The sequence below is a fragment of the Etheostoma spectabile genome, chromosome 10 (genome assembly GCF_008692095.1).
Source record: "Etheostoma spectabile isolate EspeVRDwgs_2016 chromosome 10, UIUC_Espe_1.0, whole genome shotgun sequence".
Classification (NCBI taxonomy): domain Eukaryota; kingdom Metazoa; phylum Chordata; class Actinopteri; order Perciformes; family Percidae; genus Etheostoma; species Etheostoma spectabile.
The window spans coordinates 9,739,107-9,762,032 of NC_045742.1; the positions used below are offsets into that span (position 1 = coordinate 9,739,107).

Below are 22,926 nucleotides of genomic sequence, written 5' to 3' on the forward strand. Positions count from 1 at the left end.
ACACACACACACACACAACGAGACAGGCCCTCAGGCTAGACAGCAGCCAGTGGCTATTGTTGAAGACAGTCTGTCAGAGGAATTAGCCTACTGCTGCATAGGAAGGGAGGTTGACAGTCTGCTCTGTTAGCCATCACAATCACTTTATTTCACCAAGTACACTCAAACAGATAAAAAATGGTAAAAAAGCATTCTTTTCTTTCTGTGCATTTGCTTCACTACAGCGTTACAAAACACCCCGGAAGAATGTTGAGAATACTTTTCAGACATGAGGAGCTTGGCAGTAAGTAGTTTGAAACGCAATAGTTGTAACTTTTATATTGTTCAACTGCTCTAAAAAGATGCTGGATGGGGTAACATCACTGCCAATGTTGTGAATAAATCTATCAAGTTTGAAAACTACCCTGAAAATAATTTTCCTTCAAACATTTTAGTGCTAGTAATTCTAATTCTATGATGTGATTAATATTCTTGTTTGTTGCCTTTAACATATTACATACAGTTTCCTTGATTGAATACCACCTGCACTTTGGGCACACATGACTCATTCTCTTTGATGCTCTGTGGGTTGTAATTTTGTTTTGCTGGTTGACAGATTTAATTAAATTTGTAAAGCTAAACAATGTTGCCAGTTCCTTAGGATTTAGTTCATTAGAAAACCACTTGATGCGTTTTGCATTAAACACGGAATTCCTCATTTAGTCAAACCAGAACACACTTCAAAATATTTTTAGGATAAACATTTATAAATCAGCGTAGAAAGCATATAAAAAGCATCCTTTTTAAAGTAAGATTCTAACTCACAATCATCATAATTTCAAAATTTTCTCCATCAAAAGATCTGGTTGATTGTTGTCTGCACATCCAACATCCAAAATAAAAATTGTTTGACTTTTAATGGTGCAAACATATCTCACAAGACACATTGGACAAAACTGTGTAAAACTTGGCGGCGTAGAACAAAAAATGCCAAATCGTGGCATTTCTGAGTAGCCTATTGAATCTAAAATAACAGTACATAGCCAGCTAAGACAGTAAAAAACAAGCCCAAATTTCAAAGGGTTAAATTCATTTGGCATAACATTTGTAATGCTAGAGCACTGTTGTAGTACCAGGAAGTATGAATACTTATTTGTAAACAACATTCAGATACATAGTATCACGTAATTTTTAAAGTGATTTAAGAAAACTTCTATACATACAAGGGTGACACAGTGTCAACCTTCAGAAGGGAACGCATTATGTCATCTTCGGCACACAGGAGCCTTAACTCTCTTACATCTTGCTGGACTCAAACTCACATTTGCCCGCATCGTACCCTCAATAGTGTTATTCTCTCAGCATCAAGAAAGGCCATAGAGCTATTTGCCAAACACAGAGACAACAAAGACTTTCTGCGCTTTTTTCTCTCTCTCTTTCCTCGCTTTCATACACACACATTGTCTCATTTCATCTCATCACAATCCTCTCACTGCTAGAGGCACCTGCACTGTTCTTTTCTGTTTCTTTGCTAAGAGTTAATTGACCCACTGGCAAATGGCCTGCAGTAACCTTGACAACACTGACCTGCTGAGAGATCAATCAGAATAAAGAGAAATGCCTTAAATGTATAGCCTTCATATATACACACACACACAACACACATAGTATATATAGAAGTGCAGATTCAGTGCCATGCATGCATGTTTGTAGAAGCAATCCCTGTCTGCATCACACACACACACACATACACTCCCAGCAGTCCCCTCCTTCTGTCCAATCTGCTAATTTGTGTCGTATTATTTATGGGTGCCGAGGTGCTCCCCAGATGCTTAGATAGGCAAAACGCCACAGTCAGCTTCCTTAATCACACCTCCTCCTCTCCTCCTCTCCTCCTTTCCATACCTCCATTCCACCCCTTTCATCCCTCTATCCTTTACTTAAACTTACCTTTGCTTCTTCTTTCGCCGCATTTCCCTCCATCACCTGCCAGCTTTATTACTTCAACCTGCCTCCTGTCGACCCTTGTCTTTCCTCTTTTCCTCTCCTCGTGCCTCTTTCCTCTTTTTAGTCTCTCTAACAACCTATTTTCTTTAAAACATGTCCATCTCTCCTTCTATGACAAAAAACAGGGGTTGTTAGGTTCATCCTTATCCTAATGGCAAACTTCTGTTGCACCAATCTTCTGTTCCTACATCAAGCATTTATAAATTAGCTGCACTATTCACATAAAAGGTTTGCCCAGCCATTTACTAGGAGAAGGATTTAATCACATAACCTACAACAGGATTTATTCCTCTAATAATGATGCTCTTGGCTGTTTTCATTGTTTATTCTTTTTTTTAGCTTGATTTGCTTCTTTAATTCATAATCTCTTAATCCAATGAGGATTTATTTATTACATTTAAGATAAGACAGGATTGGCACGTCCGATCAGAGGTTTAGACAACTATCTGTGGACTAAGGGGCTCTCAAATTGCCATATGTTGGTTGAAACAGTTTCTCAAAGAACAAATCCTTTTAGTCAAGGAGCTTTGGCCTTTCTCCGAGAGAGAATCTCCAGCCTAAATGCTCATCACCCGTAATGCTTCAAATCCATTTTAAACTGAGGATCATTCAATTCACACGGGATAATCCATTATAAATTCATCGTTTTGATGCAGATGTATTGCATTACGTTGCATTGCAATTATTCCACTTACAGTAGGTGTCAATTATGCATGCATATGATCAATCAAATGTCAGTATACTGCATCTGTGTCTGAAGCCTTATGGAAAAAAACAACACATTTAATTCAGGATCAAATTTGCAATAAAATTTGACTTTGAGATCATGATTCCAAAGCACACCTTATCAGTGTCATGCCGGTCCATTTGATCCAAAGAGTCCTCCAATAAAATAAGCACATATTGTCATTTTTGCAGTTCAAGATGCAACATATATATGTATATATATGAGTGTATTTACTAAAGGGTTGAAGATAAGTCTTAAAAATGTCTAGACTCCATACTCACTTAAAGTCCCTGCATATATTGTATCAATGGAGTGCAACTATCTGTTGAATGCAGGGACACAACCTGTCCGTGTTACCACTATGATTTATTATTTTTGTCAAGTTTTTAAAAGATGAAAAAAATCACATAACATCCTAGTACAAAATGCAGCTGATATTGCATCCTCTTGATGCTACATAGTAGATAAGATTACCCTACTCTTCTGGTAAAACCCACTTTTTGTGATTTTTAAGTTTTAATCTTAATTAAAGGATTACAAAGTCCTCTGTGAGTTGAGAAAATTGCTCAGCTTCAGAATACAGTAGATAAGCCAAGAAAAACAAGTTTGAAAACAGTGATTTCATCTGCGCTTGTCATGTCAGTAATGAGTATAATAGAATGCTAGTAAAGCTATTTTGCTTGAACGTATAGTTTTTGTTTTGACAGGTTTTACCTCAAATGAATACATACAATACATCAAAATTTAAAATTTATATTTTATACTGTACGTTGCAAGTAGCATACATTTATTACATTACTGATAAAGCATCCTAAGCGTGCTCACCGTCAGGTTTGTTTTTATAGGACTTGGTGGATGTGGTCAAGGTTGATAAGCATGAAAATAACATTGCACTGATGTACATGTGAGATGCTAAATCTATTCCAATAGAGAGACAAAGTAATGTATTTCATCTGTCTGTCTCCAATCTATCTTTTCACCCATCCCTTCATCCATCACACTATTGTATGTTCCTATCTTTTTTCCCCTTCCTGTTAATCTGCCCTCCCCTCTATCTCTTCTCCCTTCGTCCATTCTAATGTCGTCTCTTGATCCTTTCCTGCTGAAGTTTTATTAGGACCATAAATGTCTTGAAGAGCCTGCAATATCGCTTAGCTAAAACACTAGAAGAAAAGGAGGAACTAACAAGGAAAAAAAGAAGTAAAGCGAGGCAGAGTAGTAATACCGCTTAGTCTTGCAGATGACAATTCAAATGAGAAAATATATTAAAACAAAATGGCGTCAGGGACATTAAAGTGAATTAGCCAATTGCAAATGACCATGTGTGCACCCCACTACCTTAACCTCTCCAACATTTTTTTTTCTTATAGTAACTCATCTAAATTTGTTGGACGTCTTATGGGCATGGGGCCAGAAAAGCTTTTATATCCATAAAGGCCTATGGATCACAGAGAATTGCATTAAGCTGTCCAATTTAATTACAGTATCGACAAAACATAATAGATACTTACAGCCTTACGGAGAGCGATGGGTCGAGTAGGGGAAAGAGCAGAGGAGAGAGAGATAGAGAGAGAGGGAGAGAAACGAAAAGTGCAGACAATGTCCATTTATAATGCTGATGCAGTGTATGTATCAAAGGAGGTGTTTGAGGAACGTGTGTGTGTGTGTGTGTGTGTGTGTGTGTGTTAGTGTGTGTGTGTGTGTGTGTGTGTATGTGTGTAGGTGTGTGTCTCTAACGAAGGATTTGCAAGGACCCATGAGAGCTTTTGAGAACGCTTAGTTTGATTTAGATGCTACTGCTCCCCGATGGCTGTTTCACTCACAAACACACACAGACACACAGCACTCTACTGTCTACACACACACACCCATGCACAATGTTACACAATGTCACTTGTAGTCACACACCCGTCCACACACTTATTGAAAAAAGCTACACACACACACGCACGCACGCACACACACACACACACACACACACACACACACACACACACACACTTAGTTAGATCAGTTTAATGGAACGAGTTAGGAGAGTGGCTGTCCTGTCCCGTCCTGTCCAAACCAGCCTGAGCTCTGAGCTGTCATCCTCCCGTCCACCATGATCAATAGAGGGGGGCAATATTTTTATTCATAATGCGCCCATTTAATTAAATCACAGGGAGTGGAGGATGGGGGGGATTGAATAGGGGAGGAGAATGGATCCGGCGGGGGTTACAAGACGAAGCAAGGGCACCAAGTCAAAAGACTGATGAAAAATTACAAAGACTGGAAAGAGAAAGACTAAAAGGTGGCGAAGTAGGGAAGGAAGCCCATTCCGTGTGACCTCCATTTTACGATAGTACACCAGGACACAGAGGACAAACTTAAAAGCAATATGTGTCTGATGTAAATTACGTTTTTCTGAAACATTTTCCATAAAAATGACATTTTTTCTGTTAAATAAAGAGCCTGCTTCCAGGGAACTCATGCAATTTGGAAGAAACATGCTAAAACCATAGTGTTAAGAAGAATCAAACAAGAACCAAAAGCAAAAATTGTGAAGATAGAATCCGCTTCAGTGAAAAGACCATCATTACTTAAGAGTCCAAATCAGTAACAAAATTTGGCAATGAAAAATGACTTTAAGTTGTGTAACGTGAGGAAATCAAAAGAGTCAGACCAACAATGCAGTCCTACTGTCTGCAACGCAATGCCAGCATGTTGGATAATATATTCCCCCCTAGTTTGTTGGCACAAATCAGAAGTCACTCAAATAGAGTAACTCTGCAGCCAAGACTAGAAGGCCGTGGCTGTAATGGGAAAGTTCCAATTTTGAATGCGTGGAGTTACATGTCTGTGGCATTGCCAAAATACAGCATTTATAGTCAGTAAGTTTTCCTAGGATAAATGAAGGTTAGAATAAAAGTTGCTATAAGTTCCTTTTGAACTCGGCCAACAAAATAATAGTTAGTAGAGCCGAGTATATAAAGGCTAAATTTTAGTTATTTCCACTCAGATGCCACGTTGCAACAACAGAACTCCCTGTTTTTATTTTTGCAATGTGGTAAATATATAAAGGTTATATACATATTATAGATATGTATTAGATCATATAAATACATGCCTACACAGGCTACACTCACTGTGTGGTAACCGGCTAGTAATCTGGGAAAATTCGTTCATTTTTTTTCTTTTTTTTTCATTTCATTTATGCAATGTGACAAAAAGTAAGGGGAGCGTTTTTTAGCAGTCTTAACCACTTAATACCAAAACATGAATTGGCCAAGTTATTCTGTTTTTAAATTTAAACGCTCTTCTGTCACAGGCATTAAAACATTTCCAGGTGTTTATTGTGACTTAAAGGCCATACTTAACAGTATTAAAATGGGATAAAGGACACTTATAGAGGTAAAGGACACAATAGTTCCAAAGGTTACAGATACCTACTCGGATGTTTCAATTACTACTGCAGTACAGGCCGTAAGCACTGTAATACTTGCTGCATGACTTTACTCTTACCCTACAGTAGAATGCCTTTAAAAAACAAGGAGAATATGAGCTAGCCAGCAGTCGATATTTATTACTCTCTGTATGGAGCCATATTAAATGCAGTTACAGCCCCCAAGGGGGAGAAAAAGAGACAGACAGAGAGAGAGAAAGTGAGATAGCAGGGTGGAAAAAGAAAGTGAGAGAAGAATACGACAGACAGGGAGAAAATAAGTGTGAGGATTGAGCTCAGCATTAAAGGTCTCTTAGGCTTCAAAAATGAAATTGTGCCACCTCTGTCTTCCTTCTCTATCCCTTTTCTTCCTCTCCTTCAGTTTTCCTCCTGGAGCTTAGCCAAGGGTCATCTCGTTTTCTTTTGTCCACTACAGTCACTCTTCTTTCAATAAAAGACACACACTGAGACACACACAAAGATGCATACATTGTCGCCCATACAATCTCACTTGCCTACTGTTGCTTTCACGCCGAGACAAACAAATTCTACCTGACACACAGATACACACCTTTGCCGTCTTCCTTGTCATCTTTGTTAAACTGAGACCTCCTGTGAAGCCATCTGACACAAAGTCATATGAAATCAAACAGGCCTGTTTCCACTCCCCCGTTCGCAGGTTAATGGTACAGAGTGGCCTTGGTTCATATCTAAGCAAGCCTGAGGGCGGGCGGATCCATCTAATATCTGGTGTCTACTGTTATACACAGAAAGTGGAGGGTGAGATATCCTAGGAGAAAAGTTCATTTTGTATGTGTGTATGTTAGAAAGAGGGAAAAACAAAGATGTATGTGCATGTGTTTCTGTTTTTATATCTGCATGTGCAATGCTGAGGCAAATGCAGATACAAATGTGTTTGCATGCACAATCTGGTTTGTAAAGGGTTAACACCAGTACCCCAGGAGGCACTGTTTAGCCTGTGTGTGTGTGTGTGTGTGTGTGTGTGTGTGTGTGTGTGTGTGTGTGTGTGTGTTGTGTGTGTGTGTGGTGTGTGTGGTGGGGTGTGTTGTGTGTGGGTGTGTGTGTGTGTGTTGTGTGTGTGTTGTGTGTGTGTGTGTGTGGTGTGTGTGTGTGTTTTAAAGGGTAACAGTATATCCGAAGTGGCAAGGGTGACCTGCAAGTGTATTATTCCCTCACATGAATAATGACTTAATATGGGAGTGATGTTTGCCGGAACAAACACACACAACACACCCTCACACAACAACAGGACCACTACCCCAACCAGAAAAGGATCTTGCTGTCATCCTCAATCCCTCTAGATTTCTAGGGGGCACAAAGAGCCAACATGCCCACAGAGGAGAAGCCTTGGCTGGGAAAACATTAACCAAGGGTGGGGGGTCTCTGTGGTAAAAGGGAAAGGTCTGGAAGACATTTGGTCAAAATGTAATTATACAGTTCTTAGGACTCCATTACCAACATGGAATGGATAATGGAAGATGTTTTTCTTCTGCCATTTGTTGTTGTTGTTGTCTTGTTCTTCTTCTTCTTCTTCTTCTTCTTGTTCTTCTTCTTCTTGTTCTTCTTCTTCTTCCTCTTCTTCTTCTTCTTCTTCTTCATTTTCTCATTGTACCCACAAATACTAAACTTAGCTTACTGTGAACTTTTGCCTTCTTTGTCTTGTCATCCTGTTCTTTTTTTTTTTTTAAGATCTGAAGTTGTTTTCATAATCAGTATCACTATGATTTACAAAATTTGTCATCCTAATAGAACTAATTGAATTCAAACAGCCATCCGTCTCTTTAATAGATTTTTTAGAGATTAATTGCGTTCTCCCTCAAATGCATGGTCAATAGAGGAGGACCAAAACGGCTAAATCCATATGAATTTTGTGAAGCAAATTGCTAGACACGGTGTGTACAAACTATCCAGCTAACCAATTGAGCCTAAGTGTGTGTGTGTGTGTGTGTGTTTGTGTGTGTTGGTGTGGTGTGTGTGTGTGTGTGTGTGTGTGGGTGGTGTGTGTGTGTGTGTGTGTGGTGTGTGTGTTGTGTGTGTGTGTGTGGTGTGTGGTGTTGATTGTGTGTGTGTGTGTGTGTTGTGTGTGTGTGTGTGTGTGTGTGTGTGTGTGTGTGTGTGTGTGGTGTGTGTGTGTGTGTGGTGGTTGTGGTGTGTGGTGTGGGTGTGGTGTGGTGTGTGTGTGTTTGGTGTCGGCTTGATTTTGTGTTTGGTTGGTCATTCAGCAAGGCCAATCTCCTGTTGGTGATAGCCTTTGCTTTACTCAAAGGTCAGCAGGTATGACTCACAGAGAGAGGAGGACTGTCCACTTGAAAACATAACGTAGCTCTAGATGATGAATGGGTGACAAGAACAATACTTTATGATATGAGTAAAAAAATATTTTTAATATCTGACAGTACAAAGGGTCATATCAAAATTGTGCCAAATGGCAGCCAGAGACATCTGCTTAAACATTGAAGACCCTGAAGGACAATCAGCTTCCTACTATGAGCAATGGGGTCCTACATGAAGACAATTCTTGCCTGGCTTTTAGCAACATTCGAATCATAATGTGATGACGGTTGTTGGATTGTTTGCTTTTGTTGCCAGGACACTGTCAGTTAAATCTGTTGGAGCAAATTTGTTTTTTTGATTTAAAAAAAAAAAGGTTTTCAGAGGCTTCATGGCCTTCGCTGTTCAGAAATTGCGTGAAGTGACCTGAAGACAACATCATTTTTGTCCCTACATTTTTTCATCTATATTTCTGTTGGAGATTGAGGTAATGAAAATGGTCAGCCATGGCTATTCAGTTTAGCCTTTTTTGGGTCAAAGCCTACAATTTTAGTTTGTGATTTGCTGTGTTTTTCCAGTGACCACACAAGAATGTAATTTTACAGCAAATCTATTCTCTGTTTCAAGCTGATGGGACCTTTCTATTCGTAAATCTTGCCAAGTGCAGCTTAGAACAATTACTACACACATATCTTTCAGACTGATACATAGTTTATCCAACTATTAACACAAGGATAGCAAACGCCTCATTTCTCACTCAAACTCATTAAAGTCAAATGTGTTATTTGTTTCCAATAAAATATTGATGAGGTGTACATGTTTTGTTTACACCTTCTAAAATGTCACCCAAAACATTTCCATAACCCTAAAACAGCAACCACCAATGGCAACCACCAACCACTTGTATGATGAAAACTTAATTCAAGCCTTTTGACATATGAGTTTTTATTATGGTGGTCTAAACTGTAGACTCCTGGAGCTGGTGTCAGTCACTCAGCTGGAGTCATAAAGGCCGACAGAGATTCACACAGTCTCATAATGGCTTTTATTTGACTTGGATGGCTTTCCTTCTGTTAGAAGCAATAACAAATAAATATCATGGTGGGTAAACAAAACAATAAAAGATTTATTAGCCATGCAACTCCTCTGAAATATGACTTCTTAATGTTTTTTTTCTCTTGCTTTCTTGTTTTTTAGGTGATCGTTTTCCACTCTGTCAGCAGTCCACAGAGGGGAGGGTGGTATAAAAGAGATGCAGATCATAGAGATAAACAAGATAGATTTATGGATATAGTTAGTTAGGTAGGAAGATAGATGAAGAGAATGGATAAAAAAGGAGTGCAAGAGTGATAAGAGTTTTGCTTTGTGTCTGTTTCCTATTTGCTCTGTCAACTTCATCATGGGAGCAACACAGACAGAAAAAAAAGAAAACCTCCTTACAGAAAATTCTATCAATACCCAAAAAGTGTCAAAACCTTCAAAACAAAAGTGTAAACACAAGGAATATTTTCCGGCTGTGCTGCACATTAAAATATCATAATGCCATTCCTGTCCGTCATGTTTGCTTTTTTTGTGGTCCTTCGTTACCGCAATCGCTAAGCGAAATTACACATGAGAGCACATATTTTTGTTGCCTAAAGAGTATACAATGCCAGGCACATACTTTTCAAATCAAGGCCTGAGGAGAGAAAAAGAAATGGGAAACGCTCATCTCTTGTCAAACAAAAGGAATGAGCCAGAAAACACAGGGCTTAAAGGGAAACGTCAAAAATGATGAAACCTTGTTAGTTTGAGGAAATGACTTTTCTGTTTTCCGAGCACGGTCCGCCAATTAACATTCACAGCCCTAATAAAAGTTGATTGGCTCTGGAATAATGCACAACCAATTTCCCTCCTGTGTGCGTGACTGTAATTCAGGCGGTGTAAACGTATGTGATGGTTTATGTATGTGTGGCTGTATGTGTGAGTATGTTTACTCCAATGTATACTGTATATGTGTGGGCGCATATGCGTTGCTGTTGTCTGTCTTTAAAAATTGTTTGTGTGCGTGGATGCGTGCGTGTGTGGGTCAAACAGTAAACTCATGCTTGCATGGACCTGTGTTTGTGTGCTGCCGCTGATTGGCTTTGTTAGCATGTGTGTGTGTGTGTGTGTGTGTGTGTGTGTGTGTGTGTGTGTGTGTGTGTGTGTGTGTGTGTGTGTGTGCGTGCGTGCGTGCCTGTGTGTGTTCAACTCAGGCCTGACTGTCAGGAATATGGGGTGATTAGCTTGTCTGATATTTCATACTTCTCTAATTACATTGTGCTTTCTGAACCTGGTTTGCCTGCCAGGCCTCCCCCCCACAAACAACACTAAAGAGTTAAGGCCAGGCTGTTGTGTCATGTCAAAAATCATTTGGCTCATATTGGTATTCATTATGGAGGAAGAAAAAGCCTGACATAGCAGGGCCGTTGTACGTTCTGATATACTCAGTGTGTGTGTTAAGAGAAAAGGGCAAGAAAAAAAATGCTTATGATGCTTGATGTGTGTGTGTGTGGTGTGTGTGTGTGTGTGTGTGTGTGTGTGTGTTGTGTGTGTGTGTGTGTGTGTGTGTGTGTTGGTGTGTGTGTGTTGTGTGTGGGTGTGTGTTGTGTATTTTCGGGTTTCTCAATATATCTTTATTTTCCTTCAGACACACTGCGTTGTTGAACGGCTTAATTAGAAAAAAAGAAAAACTTTTACATCAAAATCATACAAAACACACATTTAGACACACACAAAGTTTTTTTTTTTATTCTGACTCTCATTTCTTCTTCTTCTCCCCGTGCTTTCCCCACCACTGCCTCTCCATTAATCACACACACACTCCCATACGCCACACACACTCCAAGGCTTAGATGAAATCATGCCAGCAGTATCTGATTGTTCCTTTTGTCTTAAAGCTCTTTGGACCAAATAGTCATCATCTTCTTCCCCTCTCTCTCCTCTCCTCTCTCTCTCTCTCTCTTTCCATCTCTTTCTCCTTCTGTGCCTTTGTACTGTAATTGGCTTTTGTTTGTGCGTGTGTGTGTGTGTGTGTGTGTGTGTGTGTGTGTACCTGGGTGTGGCATAGATCAAATGTTTGTAGTTTTGTTTATCATTTGACCATATATCTTGTGTGCTTGGAATACCTCAACTAATGTCACTCTCCCCCCTCTCCCTCTCCCTTTCCCCTCCCTCTTCTCCTCTCTCTCTCTCTCGTCTCTCTCTCGTCTCATCTCTATCTTCCTCTCAACGCTTCTCTCCCTCCGTCTCTCTCTCTCTCTCTCGCTCCAGAGACCTCAGCGAGAACCAGATTCAGGCGGTTCCAAGGAAAGCTTTCAGAGGAATCACAAGCGTCAAGAACCTGTAAGCCAAAGTACTCTCCCTTCTTGTCCAGTTTTCTACCTCCCTCATTCAACCTCATTCATCCAGCTTTACCGAGCACAATTTGTGTTATTATCTCACAGAAAAGTTGATCCCAATTGCTGCTGTAGTTTATTTTGGTGTTTACCTTTTTAACCTCTAAAACCTCACTAAACAGCCCGTGGCTCAGTTAGCATAAACTCATCCAGTAGGTTTATTTTAAATTCTGAAAAGATCCCATATCCAATATGTTTTTGGGGGAATGTTTATATACTGATTATTTTTTCAACTTCAAAGCTATGCTTGAAAAAGGGGGGGGCAGTACGTTATGGACAATACATGAACCAACCCTGTATCTATGGTGTGCTTATTGCAGATTTTATCACAGAGTATTGCAGGAAATCAGTGTTATTCCTGGACATGGGATCAAATTTAATTTCTTAATCACTAATGGGGTTTGGATAAGTTTCACATGATGTGTCTGGTAGAGCCATCTTCCCCTGCACCTTCTGTTTAGCATTCTGCTCTTCATCACTTCTCCCTGTCCTTCTCCCTTTTCCTCTTCACACCTTCTCTATACTTTTTTTCACCTCCCCCCATATTCCCACTTCATCTTCGTCTTCTGTCTCCTCCTCTCCCTCTCTGCACGTCCTCTCCAGAGAGGATTTGTCTTAACGTCAAGCGCTCAATACTCCGCTGTCATTTATTCATGACGTCCTAATCACCAATGGTGTGATCAATACACTGCCTGATCAATGCTTCTTATCAATAATGGCTGATCAATCTGGCTTGATGCTGTATAGGAAACTACAAGACACTTAGAGGTAAACATTGTCCTCAATGTGAGACAGTTTGCTATATGAATAGAATAGAAGATAACTGTATGTAAGCTTAATGATGCTGAAAAAAGACCAGATTTTCTCAACAAATTTCTGTGTGAATTGAAGTTTGCTGTTGTGTTTTTTAAGTCATGACTGACATGACAGATTGATAGAAAGGAGGATGGGATATAAAATAGAGCAAAGCAAAATAACTACAAGATGCAAAAAGATAATAACCCATTCTTTTGAATGCTTCACAAGCTTCATTTCACTACTAGAGCTGTCGGCTGACAAACAACCAACACATACACAATAGGCTGTGAGAGAAAAAGTAAAAGAGAGAGGAAAACAGAGTAAAAGGATGATTGGGATCTTCACATACAGATTTTCTTTTGAAGTGATTTCATTGCAATTCAAACAAATAATTACAATCACACTTTTTCAACATTAGATTATGCCATGTGCAGGAAAACGGCATACGTTGGGTAAATAGAATGAGATAAAATGTTCACAAAAATGGATTTAAACTAAGAAGTAAATAAATCATCAATGCAATCACTAATGGAAAGGTGAGTAATATTTGATTGCATGCCAACTGTATGTGTCCTATTTATCCACTAGACTAGTGCTTTGTGAAAATAAATCATTTATTTTAAATTAACCTAGTGAGATATTTTCACCCACAAAAATTCTGATGGGCTGACAAGTGCTGTTAATTGGCATCCAACCTTGGTAGTAGTGTGTGTGGCTGTTATTAAGTTACTTTAGGCATTTTGACCTTTTCCCACAAGTGTGTTATTTCAATGTTATCTCATGTTATGTTGTACCCCCTAATCAAACTAGTTTTTTATCAACACAAAAGTTATGATTTAAGATAGATTCCTTACAAACAGAGAACCCTCAAGGGATTCTGTGCCCAGGTTTGGGTTGGCACAGCCATCACAACATAACATCCCACTAGCAAAAATATCATCCATGTAATCACCTTAAAATGTGAATTTAGGTGTGCTTGAACTGTCAAGATCGATGTTTTTCTAGCACTTTTTCATTGGGCAATCTATGAATTGATTAATATGCATCTTGCTACAGATCAGTAATGCAGAGTTAGCAGACAGGCAAATGTGCTCCTCTGCTTAGTTTCTTCTCCCAAGTGTGATGTAAATTCAATATGGCCGCCAAAGTCTACAGGAGATTATTACTCTTAAATTAAATGGACCTGAAAGTGCCTCTGTACTGACCTGTGTGTGTGTGTTGTGGGTCGTGGGTGTGAGAAGTGTGTGATGTGTGTGTGTGTGTGTGGGTGTGTGTGTGTGTGTGTGTTGTGGTGTGTGTGTGTGTGTGTGTGTGTGTGTGTGTGAGTGTGGCTGTAACTGATGTGAGTTTTAGCTCTCATGGCTGAGCTTCAAACTTTGAGTTCAGGTGGCCAACTGATCATCTGATCTACTCTCATTTCTCACATCGGACTAATCCAAACTAAACACACCACCTTACCTCTTTGGCCTTAGACTCACTCAAGTCTATCACAATTATTTTAAGTTTTGGTGCCAGAGAACTGCAGGGCAAATCACTATTTTAGTTGCAATGTTGCAGCATGTCTTTACCCTGTATTTATCCATGCAAACTCTTTATTCCCTGCGTCACATTCATACATTAACACACAATCCCACCTGGGAGTTGCCCAGGATAACCAGTCTCCTACTGTCGTCCCACCAAGCAGATCCAATGTACAACAGGTGAAATTCAATTAGTTTCCTGACTTTACACATTGAAATTAAATTGCCCTCACCTTTTTTAACACCACACTCTCTGTTCTAACATGGCTCTAACACCTTCTGCCAAAGCTATAAAGTCATATCAATCAAATTTGATGATAAAATTGTCCCTTCCCCGTTAAAATGTTTTGCACTAAATTGCTTTGACCTACAAAGTGAATCACTTTCCATGTTTTGTGCCAAAGTAGGAGGTGACTTAGGCAACATTTGTTTCTTCTGCCTCCTTTTTTTGACGTTTTAAATGTACAGCGTCTCTACTTCTTCCTTCTCCTCCTCTTCTCTATTCTCCTCATCTTTCCTTCCTCTTGTCAGTGCCACTTTCAAACACTTTCTCCTCCTCCTTTCTACTTCCCCACGTTTTCCTTGCATCACTTTCCTTTCCTGCTCTCTCCCTTCATCTGTCACCATATTGTCATCTTCCAGTCCTTCCTTCCTTCCTCCCCAATCATCCTTCATTCTTCTTCTTGTTTCTCTTATCCCGTCATCTGTTGTTCAATCTTTTGTCTTTCCTCCCTCTTTGTTCTCTATTTCAATTATTTTCTCTTTTATCATCAATCTCTCTTTCTCTTCTTTTACTCTGCTCCCCATCCATTCCTCCCTCCTCTCTCGCCATCCTTCCATTCCAGGCCTTTTCCAACTAATCCCCTCCCTTTAGTTTTCTCTCCCTCTCTCTTAATTTTTTTCTCAATATTTCCCTCTTCTTCCTTTTTCACCCCCCTCCAACCCTCAATCCCTCCCTCCCTCCATTAGACAAGGTGACTCCTGCAGTAAAAGGCTCCAACCCTCCATTATGCCACAGAGTAAAAAAAAAAAAACTTCATGACATTCTGTCCCTGGTGGACACAGCATTGATTTTCTCATATGTCTCTCGCTCCCTTTCACTTTGTCTCTCTCCCCCTTGCTCTCACTTTCTCCTCTGTCTCTCTCACTCACTCTTAATCTATGTCTCTCGCTCTTTCTGTCTAACTCTGTTTCTCAGAGGGTAGGGTCTCTATCCCTCTCTCTGGTTGTTCCCTTTCATGCTGCCTGGTGGCTAGTATAGTTCCATTGTATTGCACTTCTTACACACACACACACACACACACACACACACACACACACACACACACACACACACACACACACACTTTTGACCCCACTATCAGATTGACTGCTTTGCTGAAACTGCCAAGAAACTGGCAAATACAATTACTGTAGTCTTCTGCTAACCTAAGGAGACATGTATATGCCATACATCTGTGTGTAGGTGTTTGTGTGTACATGTGTGTTGGTATAGACAGCACATTGTGCTGACTGCTGGTCCTGTCATCCCCTAAAACTGAAAATGTCAGTCAACTTACAGATGATCAAGGTAAATGTGGAGTAAGAATGAGTAGAAAGCATCTTGCAAATTTCCTGTAATACGCCCTGTGTTCTATGGTTTTATCTGCTGTACGTCAAATTCTGGATGCTTATCTTTTTGTATCTAATCTGATGTTCTGTAACCTAATCTTGTTTTGTGATGTCTTGTATGGCTGTGTCTTGCCCTGTCTTGTCTTGCCTTGCCAGAAAAGTCATCATGTTAACACACCAGTGACTGTCCTACAACGTGGTTTATTTGGCATCTAACACCTCTGCTCATAACAAATCTCAGAATGCAGCAGGGAAAAGCATCTGATTCCTTCTCAAGGACAAGATGTTATAGAATTGCACAATTTTTCCAAGAAAACTGTGTCGAGTGTGATCACTGATGGCAGGTTCCCTCTGCACACAGGAAGTGACAAATCAAAAATGAAGAGAGGAATACAAAAGTAGCTCCTAACCATTGTCAAGCAAGCTCTCTTTCCACAGATAACTGCCTGACCATTTGCACCATCACCTCCACCAAAATACTTTTCAGTCTGTGGTGTGGGCAGCATGCTTAAGTTAAAATAATTCCTGAGTATTTACAATATCACAACCTTTACTGCGTTTCCACCAAAGTCAAGTCACTGTACCAAGTGCACTCTTAACATGGATGTGTTATGAAACCTATACATCAGAAGAACTTGTTAAACTCTCAGCACTCGGCTCGGGTTGACGCTTAATAAGTGTCTGTGTCTTTGTGACCAACAACCACTAGCATTTCAGCTAAAAAGCTTTGTGCTATTGATGTAAAAGCTTTATTTGAACTGGACTGAGCACTAAGCCAGGCCTGCTTTGTTCATTATGGGTGTTGAGTCAAAGATCTTAAGATATGTTTAAAAAGTTTGCTATTTAAAAGTGATATTCCCACAGCCAAGCAGTTACAAAATGAGTTTAATTAACCATGTACAGAATGTTCAACACTATCAATTACCCCCTCGTGCGATTTTCCCAAGGACATTGTTTCATGTGTTGCAAAGACCTTGCATAAATTGGTGGTGTGTCACTCATTCAGTTCAACCCAAAATGTATTTATCCCTCAGGGTGCAATTTTCAGACTGATCTCATGAAGTGGTGTATGTATGACAGGTCTTATCAAGACGCATACTCATTTTTTAGCGTGTTTATCAACGCTGTTTGGCCTCCATTGACTTAAATTATCTTGCTATTCCTTGTGAATTTACGCCAAGCAGTATGAAAGGGCGAAAATCCGCGTAGGGAGGTTGGTTGATGTGGTGGATGGGTAAAACACAGGACCTTCACCCAGGAGACCGGGGATGGTGTCTCGTGAGTCAGGTTTCCTTCGTGTCCTGCGTGACATTCCCCTCGGTTTGTTTCTGTACTAAAGCCAACCCTGTTCTTCTTTTTCTAAACCCAACCGCTTGATCTTTTCCTAAACCCAACCGCTTGATCTTTTCCTAAACCCAACCGCTTGATCTTTTCCTAAACCCAACCGCTTGATCTTTTTCTAAACCCAACCGCTTGATCTTTTCCTAAACCCAACCGCTTGATCTTTTCCTAAACCCAACCGCTTGATCTTTTTCTAAACCCAACCCGTGTGCCACGTTTCCTAAGCTCAACCGTTTCTTTCTTCTAATAAGTGCTGTGTATGTTTACGTCTTCTGTATACAGCATAGACATACACGCAGATAGCTCAAAATGCGTACAGATAACACATCAATTGGCTTAAGAAAGTGGGCTTGTATGTTTATGCAAAGTCATGATGTTATGTTGCAATTTTAGTCAATTTCAGCCCATCTGGTTTGCAAACATGACTGCATAAAATCATGACAAACAATTAATTCACACATTTTAAAGCAATGAAAAGGCTTAATATATTCACAGAAAGATAAAAATCAAATAACAGCAAAAAAGAAAAAGTATTGAGCGATCATTACAAAAGCGTATAATTATAGGCTAAAGGTTATAATGATGAAAATGACACATCCCTGTCAGTTAGATTGAGTGCCATACACTTACTCACCATAGGCTAGGTTCAAATGGTACATTTAAACATTTACTGACTTATTTTGATGGTGTCCTATACCGTCATACTGTACGTTTACACAGAGGAAAGTACATTAAAACATTTTTTGCATACGTTTCTTAATGAGTGACAACAACCTCAACCCGGCTGATGCAAAAAACAACCACCCAACTCGTATCCCAAGCTGGTTACATCCAACAGCAAAAGTAGAATAATCTTTCGAAACTATTTACATCTGACATGTACAAAATCATAATATAAGGAGATTTTGTCAGACTACTGTTAAACCTATTTTCTTGAAACCTATATAAAGGTTATACCACAATATTCAGTAGCTACTGAAATGCTTTCTGCTAACTGTGAGGAGGACAGAAAATCCTAGATAAATGTGATCAACCACAGATGCTGTATGTGTACAGTTGTAGTCACGCTTAAATCACAACATATGGGAGTCAGTCATGCTGGGAGGCATATAGCAGTAGATGGCTTATAGAGAAGCATGGATGCATCAGATTACATACAGCTGTTTCATATGCCCTCACATTACACCTCAGTGCCCACACAGACACGCTTTTTATCTTTTGTAGCCATCACGTCCTCATATTGTACCTTGTTTTCCATCTGCCTGCCTTCTCGCTCCCTTACCCACTTTTTTTATTGTGATAAAATGTAATTCATTTTCCCCACTGGGTCCACCCATGCTCAACAGCTACACACTCAGAACACCTTCAGGTGCTTTGGAATAATGTGTTCAGAGAATGTAATATGTAATTTCTTCCAACAATACAACCATGAAGTATATTAGTGTAAAAACAAAAAAAGAACCAACTTCTTTACCTTTCTCCTTCCTGTCAGACTCTCCTTTCTCTTCTCCCTCATAAAACGCCTCCACGCTTCATGCTTTCCTACCCACAATGCAGTGCAGGATGGCCGTTTGTTTGAATTATGACTACAGCGCCTTAGAGAGAGGTGAGAATATTGTGTCGGCTTCGTGAGCGCGCACACGTACACACACACACACACACACACATACTTTTTTTACCTATACTGTTGTGTGTCTGTCTTTGCAGAACCTTGCTTTCAGTTGTTTTTTATGGTTACCATCGTTTACAACAATGGGCAGCTCAAACCAGGTCCATATCTAGCAAGAGTGTTTGAAAATATAGAAAAAAGATTAATAATGGTTGTCCTTGTGAGAGCAGAACGTCTTTAAATGAAGGTGACACCAGGAGGGATAATGCACACAGACTTCACAGTGTCATTTCTTCACTGATCAAGCATTCAAAGCCTTGCATCAATATTCAAAGAGTGGCGAGTAAGAACAATGAAGACATGGTAGCCTGCTTTATGAAATGGTTTACTTAGATTCACATCAATCTTTGCGATTCACCAACCCCCTACGCACTTTTTTAAATGGCAGAATATAGCAGAATAAGTCGTTAAAGGTGGTAACCAACCGAAACAGAGGAATAAAAATGTCAATAGCCATGTCCGAATTGTAACTTAGACAGGTTTTCCCTAACAGTTGCTTTTTTTGTCACAGTGATAGGATTTGGGATTCAGTATGATGTAGAATTTAAACTCACATACAATAAAACAAAATCTTCAAAGTGTAATGGTTAGTTTTAGCCAAAGCCAGAGAAACTTAAGGCCATCAAATTAGATTCTGGCAGGGTTGCCTTTATTTAACTTCAACATTGGACAAATGTGTTTCTAGAGTTATGAAAATCATAATTCCACTTCAAGCAAATGCAAGTTTACATTCAATATGTCTAATTTGATACGCAAAAGAAAATTGGATGGAAAGCCACTCGATGTCCTTAAATGCATGTACCAATCTCATTCTGGAACACAGTCAACAGTGGTGGACTAGCACATACATATAAAACACAACATGGCTTCCTGTTTCCTTGAATATCACTAAAAGCAAACACAAAAAAAGTCAAAGCCTTCCCTGTATAGTGGATAGCCACTGCATCCACCCTGCATTATTCCTACATCAGCAGCACTGCAGACTTTCCCAACAAATGCACTTGGAAGTGAACCAACAGAACCAAACCAGCATCAAATGTCCCACATATACTGTCCTTTTAGTATTATACTGTTATTTTTTAGCTAGAAAGAGAAGAAGACAAGGAGAGATGGTGAGGGATGTATACATGCAAACAAAATAATTTAAAGATTGTTAATGGCAAAGAGAGAGGGATGAGTCTTCTTATTGGCCTGTCAGTCTTCACTTCTACATTCCTAACAGCCTGGAAATCCAGACCCAAATCTGAAAGATTAAGGCTCTGGAATTGAGTAATGAAAGTGACCCATATCGAGGGGCGGCACCAAGCATGCATTTGAAAATCTTGAATAACACTATGACCAATCACAACATATAGGGTGACGTATCCACTTCACTAAATCCACACAATATGACAGAAAGTTGGGGACTTAGACTTAGATTTGTGCTGTATGCATTATTTCCAGATTTGATGAAGCCGTATTTGTTGATATGGATTGGCTGTGAACCCAGCTAGTGTATTCTCCTTCCCTCCCACTGTCCGTTCATTAATTACTCAGTCAGTATAGTGGATGCTCACTGATGTATTCAAGGAGTGTCAGTCCTCTTGTGTGTGCTTCCCTCTGCTCCAGATGGTAGCAGGGGGAAGCATTGAATCGGTCTGCCAATATGCCTTTTGATAGACATGATTAAGCACACTAACTAATTATATGAAAGGAAATTACATTCAGGACCCCCGCTTTATCCCCTGTAACAAACATTTATGATCTGAACACATACTAGCACAAACACACAAGGTCTATGAAAGCAACACGATGGTACAAATATGGAGAGTGCACACACATACACACACACACAAACACACTTACAAAGCCACACAAAGTACACCCTTATCCCAGATTGATACCAATCATGTCACTGCTAATCAGGGTGCTTGGTGAACAAAGCTGTCAGAGGAATCCAGTCATATCACACAGCTGATGGAATTGTTTCCTGTGGATGAGGACAGAAGATGAAGTGCATGGTCGCCAATATGAATCTACTACTTATTCTGAATTCTATAAAAATTACAGATGCGAGAAGTATAGTGATATGTTCTCAAAATTATCAAAAACTCTATCCTCTAGAGAATGTACAGTTCAAGTGTTGAAGACGTCTCACCACTTTGTCTTACATCCTTTGTCGGCTCTACAGAGTGGTGTGAATCCCCAGACTCGTATCAAGAAGTCAAAGATCATGAACAATAATTGTAGGACGTGAACTTCTGTAGTGTGCATGAAAGTCGTATGTGTTACACATTCATCCACCACCCTAATCTCCACAGCCTACGGGACTGTACATGAATTAATGAAATTACACAGATGTATCAAATGAGACATACCCAGATAGCCCTCTTTGTTCTTCCGAATAGCACAAACTTATCCCTAAACTTTACATTCAGTGTTACAAAACGGTAAACAAAATTACAATGGCTTTAATAATTACAGTCAACTTTGGCAGTGCCATGTGTCCCCATAAAGCAGATCAGGACAGGCTGTGTGCCATTTTTCCCACCTTTAAAAAAATATCATGCCTTTTAATTACATATAACACAAACATGGCACAGCCATATGTTGGTATGATCCCCAGACTCACTCTATTTCAGAGTCCATTCATTTAACAGATGCTCACACTCACAGCTCCCTTCAAACAAGTAGCCAAAAAAGAAAAAAAGAATCTTGGATTTAAAACTAGGCTTTTGACAAGAGCACACAGCCCTATGAGACTACTCTTTTATACTGTAATAAAACAGAACACCCAACATTGATGACCCTAGCAATCTTTGCAAATCTTGCTCAGTTAATCAAGTGGGGCATTGCAAGGCCGTAAACAAGTTCAAGATCTCTAAATCATCTCTCAAATATAATTGCATTGCATCAAAACATCTCATCAGTCTCTGGAAGCCTTTGGAAGGCCGAAAATAATTATGTTGCGAGCCAAACCTGGCCTGAGGGCATAGAGTTGTTTGGTACTTACTGTCTTGAGTCCAAACTGAACTCATGCCAACTGTTAACCACCACCAGCTGGTCAGCATCAGGTAAAAATACATGAATTTTCTTGCTGTGCCTCGCCATGAACTGCTTTCTAAGACCCTGTTGTGCACTCCGATGCTGCTTCCAGCACACAGCAAATTTCAAAATAAGAGTTTCGGCTACAGATCAAACAGAAGAAGAATTACAGTATTGGCTTTGTGTAGCAGCTTTTCTAAGTTTTGCATATACTCATACACATAATGTATTATATGTATTATATAATTATAGTGTTATAAGTTTAGTTTTGTTTGGAAGCTCTTGTTGCAGTGCTAGTTAGACGAGACAAAACTTATGATGTTGATGCTAAATGTGCATAAAACGTCTAATTTTCACATTGATCTTCTTTTCTTCAGTCTGAAGTCACTACAATAGAGCTTTCTTTTCACCTGCTGTTTTTAGAAATACAGCTAGATTTGTGCTATAGTAAATACATTTCTTAGATACTCTGAGGACGTCTTCTAGCACACAGTCACATAAACATGCACATATAAAAACAAACCAAAGATTATGTTGCTCCTGAAGCCCCAATGTAATTTCTGTCGCCCTGCAGAATCAATCCAGCTCCTGTTTTGGGAACCACCTTACTCTGGGTTGAAAGCTGACATGACTGATATAACAGGTGCTGCAGTACGCCAAGCAGACATCGGGGCTATGTAGAGAAGAAGAATAGGAGATTTAAAAGGTTGATAGAAGAAAACAGGGGGAAGAAATGGATTAGCAATGGATAGATGGAGTGTGAGAAGAGAAAAGGTGAAGGGGAATTAGAGATGAGAGGAGACAAGAGGGCACTAGAGGGAGAAAAAATGGATTATAAATTGAGAGAGGGGGAGAACATGAAAAATATAGACAAGATAGATGCTTGGAAACAAGGGGAGAAAAAAGAAAAGACGAGGATAGAAGTCAAAGAAAAAAGGATTAGGATAAAGGGATCTAGCAAAAGAGAGATGGGGAAGAGGACAAGGAGGAGAAGATTAAGGTGGAGTGATATGCTGGAGAGAAAACAGTAACTAGCCATGGTGTGTGTGTGTGTCTAAATGCCACTCATCCTTTGCAGTTGAGTTAATATGTTAATAATATATATATATATATATATA

The 22,926-nt window shown here is 39.6% G+C and overlaps 1 protein-coding gene across 1 annotated transcript in view; it reads left to right on the forward strand.

Moving 5' to 3' along the window:
- slit3 (slit homolog 3 (Drosophila)) overlaps positions 1-22,926 on the forward strand; it is a 241,373-nt gene that overhangs the window by 123,615 nt on the left and 94,832 nt on the right. Inside the window, exon 5 of the mRNA XM_032528032.1 lies at positions 11,721-11,792. Coding sequence (XP_032383923.1) covers positions 11,721-11,792 — 72 coding nt within the window. The remainder of the gene's footprint in view (positions 1-11,720; positions 11,793-22,926) is intronic.